The sequence below is a fragment of the Suillus paluster genome (genome assembly GCF_016628075.1).
Source record: "Suillus paluster strain FC165 chromosome Unknown EDB91scaffold_88, whole genome shotgun sequence".
Lineage (NCBI taxonomy): Eukaryota > Fungi > Basidiomycota > Agaricomycetes > Boletales > Suillaceae > Suillus > Suillus paluster.
In genome coordinates this window covers 153,962-168,306 of record NW_024537648.1, presented here as the reverse complement: position 1 = coordinate 168,306, position 14,345 = coordinate 153,962, and the positions used below count along the sequence as shown (strand labels likewise).

General features: G+C 47.1%; 2 protein-coding genes across 2 annotated transcripts; both read right to left on the bottom strand.

The window, feature by feature from the left end:
* Positions 1-9,993: 9,993 nt before the first annotated feature.
* On the bottom strand, positions 9,994-10,595 carry EDB91DRAFT_1060754 (uncharacterized protein; the record flags this gene model as incomplete). Its single annotated transcript, XM_041314372.1, has 3 exons — positions 9,994-10,145; positions 10,203-10,416; positions 10,464-10,595. Coding segments are annotated over 3 exons (498 nt in total), but the record flags the coding sequence as incomplete, so codon positions are not given.
* A 1,249-nt stretch (positions 10,596-11,844) lies between these two features.
* EDB91DRAFT_1023096 (uncharacterized protein) lies at positions 11,845-12,015 on the bottom strand (the record flags this gene model as incomplete). Its single annotated transcript, XM_041312596.1, has 1 exon — positions 11,845-12,015. A coding segment is annotated over one exon (171 nt), but the record flags the coding sequence as incomplete, so codon positions are not given.
* Between the last annotated feature and the right edge of the window lie 2,330 nt (positions 12,016-14,345).

Below are 14,345 nucleotides of genomic sequence, written 5' to 3'. Positions count from 1 at the left end.
TGTAGGGCAGCCAGGTGACATCACCCAACTTCCAAAGAATTTCAAATGACGAGTCACTGAGTTTCCCTGAATGAGAGAGTATTTTGTTGATCGCCCATTCCGACTCGGGTTCTTCAAATTCTGCAACTTGGTTTTCCAACCACCCTGGAAACAGCCGATCATCGCTGGGGATATGGATTCTAAGGTAGGATGAGTGGAATATGGGGTGTATTCCGCGTTGACGCAAGCGACTAGGCAACTCGAGTTTATACGAGTTGTTACCATAATCTTCGAGTATGAGGTAAGGTCCAATGTACTTCGGTGCCAACTTGCGGGCGGTACCCTTAGGTAAGGAGATATTCTTAGTCGATACATATACTAAGTCACCCTTCACTAAAGGGCAGGCCTGTCTGTGCTTGTTCACTTCGTGAGTCTGTTTTACCCGCGCTCCTAGTATCGTGTCATGAGCAGCCATAATAGCTGTTTTCATTTTTTGTGCAAAGACCCTTACCCCAGGGTATTCATCGGCTCCTGCTGTTTCCCAGACCATGGCTCTTGGCAGTCGGCCGTTGTTTGCATAGAAAGGTGATAGTTCCGTTGATTCGGATTTCGCAAGATTAATGGCAAATTCTATTGCAGGCAACTTCGCCACCCAATCGCGCTGATTAGGGGCTACACATGACCTTAGCATCTGTCCAATTGTGCGGTTTGCACGTTCTGTAGCGCCATCGGTCTGCGGGTGATAGGCACTCGACATTTTCAGTGTCACCCCGATAAGTTTATTAAGGTGAGTCCAGAAGTTGCTGGTAAACAACACGTCTCTATCACTGATAATGGCCCGCGGTAGTCCGTGGTACTTATACACTTCCGTGAACATCAATTCTGCGATCTCCTTGGCTGTGTAAGTCGTTCTACTTGGAACTAAATGTACCATAGCGGTTAATAGGTCAATTATCACAGTAATCGAGTCATATTCGCCATTACGATTGCAGGACGTCGGTAACGGGCCCATAAAGTCTACTCCTATAGCCTCCCGGGGTTGAGAAGGTACTGATAACGGGTTTAGAAGCCCATAAGGTCTCTGGTTAGAGGGTTTACTGTGCTGACACGTTTTGCAGGACTGGCAGAATAGACGGACATCTTGTACCATTGTCTTCCACCAGACATGCTCCCTTAAATAGGACAGGGTCTTATCAGCGCCAAGGTGCGCCAAGATCGAATGTGCTTGATCGATTACGATTTCAATAAGACGCCGTTCCCCAATCTTTATATCAGGTATGCATAAAGCAGTTCTGTCCCTTAGCTTTATTCTAATCAGTCCGTTTTTGACTTCAAAGTTCCGAAATTTGTTTGGTGCCTCCAGGACCTTTTTGAATATGGTATCTCCCTCATACTGATTTCTCATTTGGTCTAGAAGCTCTGTTTCATGGGGGTATGTCACAGGAATGATATCTGACGCTGATGTTTTATCGTTGTCTAGATCTTCTCTTTCTTTTTCTACTACCTGCTGTAGTACCTCCCCCTCCATTCGTGAGGCAGGGGTTGGAGTCGGCGGGTGAGGACCATGCAGAACAAATTGTCCTTTCATCCGTTGTGCAAACTGGGTGCTAGTCTCTGCTCGACCAGTTTCGGCCGCCAGCTGACCGGTCTTCTTGGTACCCTCTGACCGAGATCCCCGAGCCTCCCATCGACCATGGGAATGCCACAGGCTCGCAACGCCAGGTCCTGGCGGTCCGACGGGGGGCGATGTCACCTGGAACGTCCTCAGGGGGTTTTCCTGTAGCAAAGCCTTCTGGGTTGGGACACGCACTCGAGAGCTGCGACGCGGCTCCGCCGCCTGTGCCTCAGGTCCCACCAACACGGGCATACTAACAATGTCTGATACATCGGTGGGTGGCGCCTCGATGTCATGAGCTACATACTCACTAACCGCCCTAACCGTCCCCGCACCATCAAAATCGTACATGCGCAATAGCGCGTCTGGCAAGACATTGTGCTCACCCGGTAGATACTCTACTGTGAAGTCAAACTCTCTGAGTTTTTCCATCCATCGCGCCTGTCGCCCTGACAAGCTCTTTTGATCCAGGATATAGATCAAACTTTTATGGTCGGTCAGCCACTTAAAGGGGCAACCCTGCAATATATCGCGATGACGCAGCATTGTCTCAACTCCTGCTAATAATTCTTGCTCATGGACAGGGTAATTCCTCTGGGCCGAGTTCATCTTCGCCGAATAAAATGCAGCCACTTTCACTTTTTGCCAGTCCGCGCCCTGTGCGATTACCCCACCAACGCCTGTTGGACAGGCGTCAGTCATCATCCACACTTGTGGCTGTCCCGGGCCATACACTAACGGTACCTGATTATGCTCTGCACAAGTGGAAACGAAGCATTTGACTTTGTCAAATGCTCACTGTTCTGTCTCAGCCCAGCGAAACGGTACACTGTCACCACATACTGCTGACAGGACCCCTAAGGGGATCCTGACGCAGTGTATGTCATCAGCAAGGTACCATACAGCTCCTATCAATCCACGGCACAAGTCCCTGTTCACAGGCATCTTCCAGGTAAGCACCTTGTCTACTTTGTCTGGATCCATTCTAATACCGTCATTGCTGACTACTTGACCTAATATCCGCATTACGGGCTCGAGAAATTTAAGTTTCTTCTTGCTTAAATACAGCTGTTCTCATTCAAGAATGTCGACCACAATATGTACGTGTCTCATGTGATCCTCAAGTTTATCTGAATAGATAATAATATCATCCAGGTACACGTCCATAAATATTCCGATGTGTTCCCCGAACAGGTGGTTCATGACCGCCTGGTACGTCACAGGTGCATTGCAATTGCCTTGCTGCAAAACATTACTAACCATATTGCCGTCGGGGGTAGTCATAGCCATCCGAGGAACGTGCTCGGGCACTACCCGTATCTGCTCATAAGCGTCCTGGCCATCCATTAATGACCTATATGGTTTCCGCGCTACACGCCGCAATATTCCATCCATATCAGGCAGAGGTGAGGTCAGTTTTCGCATATTCTTATTACACTCACGCAGATCCATGACCGTGCACAGCCGATCCGTCCCAGGCTTACGGATAAATAACATGGGGACAGTGTTCCCAGCACTTGTCATTTGCCATCGCCTGGACGCGAGGTAAGAACTTCTCTTTTCTGCCCACTGTGGACACATGGGTTCTGGACAGCGCGAGGGCCGCCAGGGATATACCTTCCCTTCATCTATCAAGGGAATGGTATGATTGATTGCCCTCAACGGAGGTAACACCGTATCTGATGCTTTGGCGCACAGTGGGCGCGCCATCTCCCTCAGAGCCTCTCTGGCCCTCTCTAATTGGTCATTAATCACTTCCGCCACGCGAGATTCCAGCATCGTGATGCCATCTCCCTTCAGAGGCTGGGGAGTTATACTTCCCAATACTACCCTGGGGGCGTTAAATCCCACAGTAACGCTGTGCTGATATAGGAACGGCGTGCCAAGTATTAAGTCGTAATTTTGTAAGTTGATTACATCAAAGTACTTTCGGTAGTTGGCCCCCTGATACTGAAACCTCACCGTAGTTCCATAATTCACCCTTGAGTGGGAGCCTTGAACCACTAACTGGATAGTCAGCAGTTTCTCTAATACGGTAAGCTTGCACTTGATCTGCTCCGCGGTCATCAGGGAGATAAAATCCACCAAGGAGCCAGTATCAATTAACGCCCTCGCTGGGCGCCCATCCACATGGACTACCACCACTACTGGCTTTGGTATCGCTCTAGCAAAGTCTCTTGTGGTGGCAGAGTTTCGTTGTAAGGTGGGGTAGGTGCCACGAGGGACTTGAATGCCACAAAGAAGCAAGGCCTGCTCCAAGTCCAGGTCTCCTATGGGGTCGAACATCTCGGCAATCCCCTCATACTCCCTATCATCAGCCACTAACAGCTCGTTGTCTCTTCTCAGCTTCACCTTCCATATTCGTTGGGCGTACCATGTTGATGGGTTCCAGTCCCACTCTCGTACCGTAGTCGTTGAAATGGTCAAAGTGAGATTAAGTTCGTGATCGGTTACCCGATACTCATCCTCACTGATTCGTTCACAGGCGAACCTCCACCCTTTCCTTGGCTTGGGGTTATTGTATTCCTCAAGCCACCAGACCATGCGGTCTTCTACTGGTGTGCCCATTGGCGGTCTGCGATTTTTTCTCCTGCAGTCGGTTCTCTGCAAATTATCCTTTGTTATGCCTAACGCTTGACCCAGATGGATCCAATAGGCACTGTCCAAACAGAAGTGAGGGTTCTCTAACTGAGATCTTTGAATATCCAGCCCAGCTAACGCCCGTCAGTGGTGATAGTCTTTTATAAAGTAAGTACCCTTTACTTGCTCATACACACAGAAGCGATCTGGATCATTCCAGGCAACAGTAGGGTCACATCCTTTACCATCCCCAGGATACTTAATCCCTTGCAGCCTTTCTTCTGCTCTCCACGCCAGAGGGTCACGAAACCTTGTCTGAGTCACCTCTGAGGTCTGGGGTTCATATGCGGGGACTTCATTCCCGTCTTCCGCCAACCACCCAACCGATCAGAGGAAGACCTCTCCAGATCCCCCTGGAATATCGGCCAGTGCACACATGCGTTCTTCATTGGTCGCCCCGACGTGGATCCTGAAGCTCGGGACCCCAGGCGGTTTATTAGGTATTTCAGATTTTACGTGGGTGTTTTTGGGGCATTGTCGAGACACATGTCCCAACTCCCCACAGACATAACATCGGCCCTCTGCTTGTTGACGTTCCCGTTCCTCAGGGCTGATTGTATTCTGCGGTTTTTCGCTCGGCCCTCTATTAACGGGGGTCTTAAACTCCCTCGTGGGTCCTCGACAGTCATCTCGCTGTCTCTTTGACCCTTGGTACTTTGAATGACTCGGTACGTCACTCCTCTCTGACCTGCTGAATCATTTTGACGTTGTCACTGCACTAGCTATCACGACATTCATTACTCGGTCCTTCTTGCCGACTGGTTTGTCTCGTCCCGCCGAAACCGAGTGGGCAATTTCGATAATTTCCGCAGTGGTCTGTACCTCTCTGAAGGTAGATATCTCTGGGTTTAATTCCTTCTTCCAAAGCTCTCGCTGAATCTCCGTTTTCAGACCCGTCCAGAGTCGCGTCACTCTATCCCGCTCGCTCACATCACCCACCATGATGCAAAGTTCATTCAGTCGGTAGATGTACTCCCTGACGGGTTTGTCATTTTGGAAGCAACACTTCAGCTCCTTCCTTTGATCCATTTTATAGGTTATGGGAAAGCAGTAATTGAATAGCTCAGTGAAGAATTCCCTGAGCCTCCAACGGTGGTGTTCACTTGATACCTCCTGCTGGTAAAAGTCGTGTGCCTTTCCTGTCAGGTAGTGTGACAGCACAAAGACTCTTCTGTTCGAGGATACCCTTCCATCCTCAACGTAGGCCGTCCCCTTGGTAATAAACCGATGGAATGCTTTTGAGTCCTCCTTCCCATCATAGGTTTTGGGCGGGATCGGTCTTAGAGTTGTTTTGTTTCTCCTCTTCTTTGAGTGCTTCTTGGACGTCCTACTCCTGGTGGGTCCCATCTGTTCATCCAATGATGACGAGCTCTGTTCATCGCCCGAACTGTCCGAGCTATTCGACGAAGAGCTTGGGTTCAACCCGTCTGAGTCAGGGTCCCTGCCGTTTTTTGTTTTGCCAGGCGTCCTAACGCTTTTCCAATATAAGACCAGGGTGCTACCTGGTGCGCAGGCTCCATCACTTGAGGAGTTTTACAACGCTCCCTTCACTCGTTACTTGGGTTCATAACACCATTAACCAGCCCTTCTATCGGGTTGCTGGGTCTCTGTTCTTGTTCTGGGTGTTGAAGTCTTTTCTTCTTTTCCTGCAGCTTCAGGGTTAGGCTTTTTAATTTTTGATCATATTCTTTTCGAATGCGTTTTTCTGCCCTTTCGACAGCAGTGTTGATTATTCTCTGCTCACGCCTTGCCTGAGTGAAAATGTCCTCGATCGACGTATTCTGGACCTCGGGTCTGTCGGTCTCAGTTGGGTTTTCCCCCTCATCTTGTGAGGTTTCCGACTGACTCGCTAGGTCCTTAGCCACTCTATAGGATTCGAGGGCAGCGCGCTGCTCTTCGATATTGATTTCTTCCTCATTGGCAATAGCTCCCCAGTTTCCTGGATCAGCGCCTTTTCCTTTGGAAGGTCCTCCACCATTCGGTGTCATTTCCAATGGTGCGGTTGTGCTGTCTCATTGACTCACATTCTCTTGGCGTCTAGCTAACTGGACTCACTCCTTATGCGTGAGCTGTCGCTCTGCCACCTTAACCGCGCTTCTCTGGGCGCTAGTCAGAACATCAGGTGTCTTGGCCCGGGATCCTTTGTTGTGTTGGACTGTCGTCCATGGACAATCATCCTCGTCCTCACTACCGGTATGTTCACTCTTATCACTTGCAGTTTCAAAGGTAACATGCTCTATAGATTTTTCTACAGGCGTTTCTGCACTGGTGTCCAACTCAACACTAGTTATGGCGTCCAATACCAGGGTATTCTCCTGTTTGACCCAAGGGTCAAAGACAGGGCTACTCGCACAGACCATGTCGCTACAGGAGCGCATAGGTCTTGTTGCGGACGGACTCTCGCTGTCAGTCCTTTCAGACTGCCCCGTCGAGGTCAAAGGGGATTCTACCAGATCAGGCAACGCAGCTCGAGAGCTGGGGCCTTCCGCTGTAGTTTGTGAGCTAGATAGTATATTAACGATAAAGTTTCCGAAATCGTCGTGCACCTCTATGTTCTTTTTGTGTGCAGGGGTAGAAACTGAGCTGGCTCTAGCGCAAGTGCATGAGCGAAGGTTGTATGTGTTGTTAGAAGACATTATTGCTTTTCCTTCAATAAACATGGTGGGCCAGACCAGTTGATGAAGGGTTCAAGGTGAGAAGTAAAGGAGGACTGAGGAAGGTTAAAAAATATGTGACAACAGGTAGAAGTTATTTAGACTTTAAGTGGTGGCACAACAAACAGAGACTTTCACGCAAGGTTAACCAGATACCAGTCCGGTGTAATTTGGGAGAGTACTACGGACTTCGATACATAACACAACTCTAAATACTATCGGTGCGTATGAAGCCCGTGATTAAGAAATAACAAATAAGATAAAAAGTGAAACAAACGGTCACAAGGTAATGCTAATCCCAGACCTCCGATTAGCCATGTCTATCGATCTTCTAAGTCTTGGCTCTGCTTTCATCGTCAAGGCGCAGACACCACACTGATCACCTCTAATTCACTGACGAGTGTCTCGAAAGGCCCAGTGACAAGACAGATGGTGCATTCCACCTGGAACACATAAAATAGTTAGCCATGCTGTGAAGAGAGGGGGAAAATACATGCTGCTGCAGTGGAAAGATTGAGCGAAAGGCAATGACTTGTGCACATAACATCCATTTCTGAGATTTCTCATCAACTTGGATCCAGTGAGCTGTGAGCCCAAGAAATGCTGCTTTTGTTTGGTCTTGTCATATCCTGTACCTCCGGACCTGGAACTCTGGATCCTCCCCTATGAAAGTCTGGGTCTCCATCCTATTCTCCATCCTGTTGTCTGCCTGGTGCTCCACCTTCATCTCTGGACTCACACCTATCTCCTTTTAGAATATTGCTCTCTGGCTACCGGCTGTTCACCTTTCTGTTTTGCTTACTGATCCGTCCGTCTGCACTTCATTTCCAACTTCATTTCTTTGATCCATTGTACACTTACTAATAGACTTTCCATATGCTTCAGGCATAGCTTTTACTTTGCTGACTGATTACTTACATGATATCTACAGTATATAAACTCCTGTAAAACTTCGGTACCTCCTTGGTTTGGATATCATCTTAGTTCCTGCTCATTCCTGTTTCTCTGGACTTGAGTCTGATCTCTTGTCCACCTCCAAGTCTTAGGTTTAATCCTTAAGACTATATCTCCGGCTCTACCTTGGGGTAGTCTATCTCTGTTCTGTTTCTACTCTGGACTTTTCTGAAGTAGTCTTACTCTATTTACTCCTAGCCTTCCAGAGTTCCGCTGAACTCCCCCTGTGTCTGACTTCCCTTCTGCCTCTCAGAAATTAAGGGCACTTACTCAGGTAAGGGGCACAGCACACAAGCTGAAGCCAAGCCCTTTGAGTTATTCTTTCATTGAGCACGACCTTAACAGGTCTACAGACCAGAGATCGGTTGTTGTTGAAATGTGCCTGGTGTTTGCAGCCTAGACATAGATATTGAGCAAGACTGCAATAATTAGCTACTATAAGTGAGTGACTTACCTGTAGTTCGGTTTTAAGATCCTGTAGGAAAGAAGGAAAAGCATTGTGTATATAGGTAGTGATGTTGTGAGTTGTTGGTAAGTCTGCTTTAGTGACGGTTGGTCGCATTGCAGCAAGGCAATTTCTGAACATCACATTGTTTGCAACTGCAAGTGACTTCTGAAGTTCCCACAATCTGAGTCAGTATGCATTCCACACTTCAATATGCCCCATCAAATTCACAACTTACCTGGTCGTCACACACCACAAACTCTGCTACGGCGTGTAGCACATCATTTCTTGAAAAGGTCTTCATCTGTGCTTTATCAAACATCCCATTCAAACACTGCTGGTTCGCAAGTTTCTGATGCTTTGAGTTCTTTGTTTCCTTCTGCTTCTTCAGTAGCTCTCAAGGGATCACATGATGGTTTTCGCATATCCCCAGCTTGCTGCACTCTGTCTTGTACAGATTGTAGTGGCTATGAGTATGCTGGCAGCACAATGAGTTACTACTGAGGTGGAACACCTTGCGCTTCCCATGTTTTGCAACAAAGTTCTCATCTTGCCTTTGAAATCCAGGTGAGTATTCATATCTCTGTAAGCTGTGATTATGCTTCTGGCTCACTTGCAAATATTACACCAGCGCCCTCTCTTTGCCTCTACTATGCCATTCAAGCTGGTGAACTTGACATCACAATGATCAGAGAATATGATCAACATATCATTGGCGCTATTCTTCTTGGTCTGTACTTGGTCTGGAAGATCTGCCCAGTGTCTTGCATCTAGGTCATTCTTGTTCTAATTTTTTGATGTTAAGCTAACATATTTTCATTAGATATCCAGTGGTGCAAACTTACTACAGATTCCTCACTGTCACCATGACTGCTACCATTGTCATTAGTGTTTTAAAGTCCAGTTACTGGACCGAAAAAAGACCGACAACCCAACTGGACCATGAATGGTTGCAACCGGACCTTGGTTGCAGTTGCACTCTATTTTGCTAACCCCGGTTGTCGGTTGCCTGACATTAGTTAAATTCCCAGGACCGCTGGAAAACCGGTCGCAACTGGTCACAAGTCAAACTGGTTGCACATTGACACAAGAACTATACCATGAGACATGTAATGAAAGTAACTACATGGTGACTAACTCGCCCTCGTCCTGATCCCACTTGACCATGTCATTCTTGTCCAACATAAGCTCCACAAATTCCTGCAATGCGACTTGCTCGATGATTGATGCGTTCGTAGCAGCCATATCAATGATGGAATCCCGCCATGCATGCTTGAGGACCTGTAGTTGCTCGAATTTGTCAGAACCAAGATGTGAGCGACGATCAGTTGCAATTTCTGCACCCACTGAGAATAGCTGCTCACATGGGACAGAAGATGCTGGAATTGCACAAACATCCATTGCAATTCTTGAAAGGGTAGGGTAGATAGATGAATGTTTCTATGCAACATTAAAAAAGAATAGTAAACATACTAAATAAACTCACCGACCACCACTGAATGATGTCGGTATCCTTCGTAACATCCTCTGGCATGTCTTTGAGGTAATGGCGAAGCTTGGCTGCCCATCCAGCATTGTGCTCATAGATGGCCTGCTGAACTAACATGTGGCGATGTTGGTCATACTCAGACTCAATGGTCGAGTCACCGTCAGCATTAGTAGTATCACCAGTTCCTGAGCTTGTGGGAAGTGGTTGGTGTAAGTCCTTAATATTCCTTCATTGTCTTTTCAACTACCTTGAGTGCTTCATCATGCCAGTCTTTGGCATTTTGATTTCCTGCAGCATGCTCTCTGGCTTGTTCTTCAGGACCTCCCCATGCCATCTTGATATATGCGAGTTTGTAGTATGGGTGCAGCACTGTATATATAATCAGTCAATTGACAGTCACATTGAATTATGATATAGCAAACATACCAAGGGCAAGAGCATAGACTGGCTTATCATCCAACTTGTTGTAATACTTTTCGATCTTTGTGAGACCACGTTGAAGGGCTTCCTTGTACAACACAAATTGTATAAGTCCGCACTTCGATTCCCAAGCTGTTTGCAGTTCCTCCATAGCAGGTATTGCACGCCATAGTGTTGGCAGGCATTCAGAAGAGAAGTATTGTTGGATGTCATTGGCATCCTAAGAAAATGTTAGTGGGTGTTGCTTAGATGCTGTTTGTGACTTACTGATATCATAACTTGAGTATCATTCACGTGCTCCCAGTCTGATGACTTAAGGCTAAACACGGTCCATGGGATATGCTTTGTGACATGTCCATGATGCCGGATGGATGTGATTGGTCCAAAAAGCTCGTCAGCTCAATTCACAAAGAGATTGATAGCCTAAATAGAAGGTCAGCATCGATGAACCACATAAAATTGTTAGTGTACCTGCCATAGGTGATAGGCACAGACCAAGCATCCCATCAGCAGTCCCCCAGCGCACATTACTATGAAGAGGGATCTTGAGCTGGTCTTTTGATGCCACACTTGCCTTGCAGTGTCTCGAAATACTCGATGCGCTGTCCCAAGCACTGAATCTTCAAGCCATTAGATAAAATAACTTGCCAGAAATAATGAGAACATACCTTGATGGCCAATGTATGTATTGCAGCAACGACATCAAGTGAGTGTCCAAGAACGTGGTTGTTAGGCAGTGATGGGTTGAACTCCCATATAGCCATTGTAGTCTCGACATTGGCAATGCGTGTGATGACTGACATAACGTCAGTGATGGCAAGATTAAGGACATGGGCAAGACAGGGAAGGCAGTGTTGAGTAGCATCAAAGTTGTAGATATGACGGCGGTGCAGTAGTGTCTCGATGTTATCGCAAGTTGTGTCATTGTTGCTGGTATTGTCTGCAGTAAGACAGAACAGCTAGTGGAGGCCTGCATTAGCGTCTCAGATGACAGACCAGTAGAAATACGTACCTTACTTGAGTGCGCTGTGATAATTCCAGCACGCTCACACAGACCCACAAGATACTGTGCCAGGTTGTGCCCACTGTGTGCCCCAGATATACCTCTAAATGCAATAACCTGTGAAAATAGTGTCCATGAAGTTTCACTAGCCTCAATCCAGTGTGCAGTAAGGCCTAAAAATGCAGCCTTGGTTTGATCAACAGACCACAAGTCAGTTGTTGTTGAAATACAGCCAGTTGTGGTGGCCCTGAGACATGTTAGCCTGAGATAGAGGAGCAACTAGTAGTAGGGATGACTCACCTGCATTTTGGCCTTGAGTCCCCCAATGAAATTTATGAAAGAGTTGTGAATATAAGACTGACACATCATGGGCTGAGGGTATGTCCACTGGCATAGCGCCTGGCTGCATTGCCACCAGGCAATTTCTAAATGAGTGGTTGTCAGCCACTGCAAGGCTCTAATATACAACAGCACTGATTTCAGCACTTATCAACTTGCAGCAATGTATGATAATCACTCACCTGATCATCACAGACTGACAAACTTGGCAACCGCATGCAAGATATTATCTCTTGAATACTCCTTTGACTTCTGCTTCTTCTGAAACATTCCATCAAGGCTCTGATTTCCCAGTTTCTTCACTTCCTGCCTTCTCTTCACTATGTCGCATGGTATCGCATGGTGATGCTCTTGCAAACCCAGTTCTTCGCACCTGCTCTTGTACAGCTCATAATGACTCCGGATGTGCTGCCAACAAGACGAGTTACTTCCAACATGAAACATCTTATGCTTCCCATTTTTTGCAACAAATTTCTGATCATTTCTGTGGGCACAACATACTAGTAAGTCATTGTGATTTATTTAATTGAATTTATCTACTCACTTGCATATATTGCACCAGCGTCCCTTCACTGTTTCGATATTTCCATTCATTTCGCAAAACTTGACTGTGCAACGATCTGAGAACACTGTAAGTACATCATCTGTGCTGTGCTTTTTTGTTTTCCGTGCATCAGGTACAATCACATGATGTATTTCTTGCAAGCCATCGCTGTCCTGCCATCAAATACATTCAGCTAACATCCAATCAACAGGCTACAATGAAACAAATTGTAATCACCTTCATCTTTGTTATCGGTATCATCTACAGGCTCAACTTCAACCTCTTCCTCATCGTCCTCGCCCTCCAATTCAACCTCCTCAATGGACTTTCGACAAGCACATTTTGGCTTCGACAGTGCTGGAGCCTTTTTTTTTCAAAGTTTGTCTGCATTCAGCCTCACCCTCACTGGTTTCTAACTTGCTCTTGCTAGTCACAGCTTTCCTTTTCTGACTCTTGCCTTTGGCAATGAAGGCTTTGACTTTGGTGGCCATGAGCGCTTTGCTTTGTCAGATACCATCATGGCAGTGGCTTTTTCAGTTGGTCATTGTGTGTGTGTAGACTTGCCACCTGACATAGCAGAGAGATACTAAGTTCAATGTAGTGGAGGGGGGGATTCAAACAGAAGGCTCTAGTAGCACTAGTAGTCGCACCAGTATTTTCTTATATGCTACAGCATCATGTATACCATGTTCCTACATGACTCACTATGTACTTGGTCTAGACCGGTTCAACCTGGTCCGGGACTGGTTTTATGAAGACTGGTTGCAACTGACTGTCATATGGCCCTGCAACCGAAGTTAACCGGTCTTTGAGAGTTTGGTCCAGTCTTGTGTTAGTGCTGCTAAAAACTAAGACCAGTTTGGGTCCAGTTGTGCCAAAAAAGGCAAAAAAACCGGACCAAACCAGACTTTAAAACACTAGCAGTATGGGGCATTCGGTACTACATAAGCATTTGCCCATGTCTTGATCTCACCTATGTCTATTTCCAACATCTCTAGGCAACCTCCCATCTCTTGTGATCCTCCATTAGCAGTCTGCATCCACATCCACACATCTTGGTTGATTGGTGCATTTGTCTTCCTCCAAACATCCTCTCGAATCACAACAATTTCTGATCCTTCATCCAGCAATCCTGTTAGGTACCGTGCCGACTCAGGTAGCAGAGGGGTTGGGGCTTGGCTTCAGCTCTTGCACTACGCCCTTAGCCGAGTATGTGCCCCGAATTTGGAGCGGGTCCGACGATAGGACAAGTGGTCCGCTTTGGTCCGCTTTGAGGGTCGGGGAGTGAGAGCTACTAGTGGCGGGCCGACTAGGAGCGGAGCAGAGAAGGCGGGGAGTGATGCGGAGGGTGGATAGGAGCAGGGAGAATGTTTGGTAGGGGCGGGGAAGGCAGAGGGTAATGCGGAGGGACAAGGGAGAATATTTGATAGGGGCGGAGTATAAGGGAAAGACTTAGAGCACGGCTCTAAGTTGGAGCGGAGGGTCGGAGGGTTGGAGGTGACAACAAGTTGAGACTTGTGTCCAGAGGAGGCAAGGTCCTACTGAGAATTCTCACAAGATGTAACTGCGAGAAGACAAGTAATATTAAGACTGAGGAAAATATCTAAGTACATGATATGTTATATACTACTATGTATGAGGCAGTGACCAGGATAACTATGTTTGTAAAGTTATGTACCAAGGATATAGTTTGTAAGTATTTTACACAGGCAAAGACATAAGTCGGAGTGGATATCAATATGTACGCGTCGGATCAGCAATCGGGCGGTAATAGGAATTACCGGTGATCTGGAAGTAAGGGTCTATGTACCAAAGGGGAAAGTATATATCTAAAAGGGGAAAGAGATCCAGTTGAATGGAGAGGTTATGGAAGGGGACTGGTTGAGCGGTTGAGCAGAAGCATAGGGGTGGAATGCGGACTTGTGATTGGACAGAGCGGAGGATGGATGGAGCGGAGGGGGTTGGAAAGCGGAGCGGATATCAATATCGGAGCGGTCGGATCAGGTATATGACAGGGAGGGAGGTAACAGTGGCCGTGACTGCAAACAATGCTGCTGCTGTTGCTGTTGCTGTTGCTGTTGCTGCGGTTGCTGGCAGGATTGGAGGAGATGGAGAGGTATGGAGGGTAACAATGGCCACGACCATGAATACTGCTGCTGACAAGATGGGGGGTAACAGCAGCCGTGGATGCGATTGCTGTCGCTGCTGCTATTGGCCAGTAAATGAAGTCAGAATAGTAGACACAAAATTCAAGTAATACTTA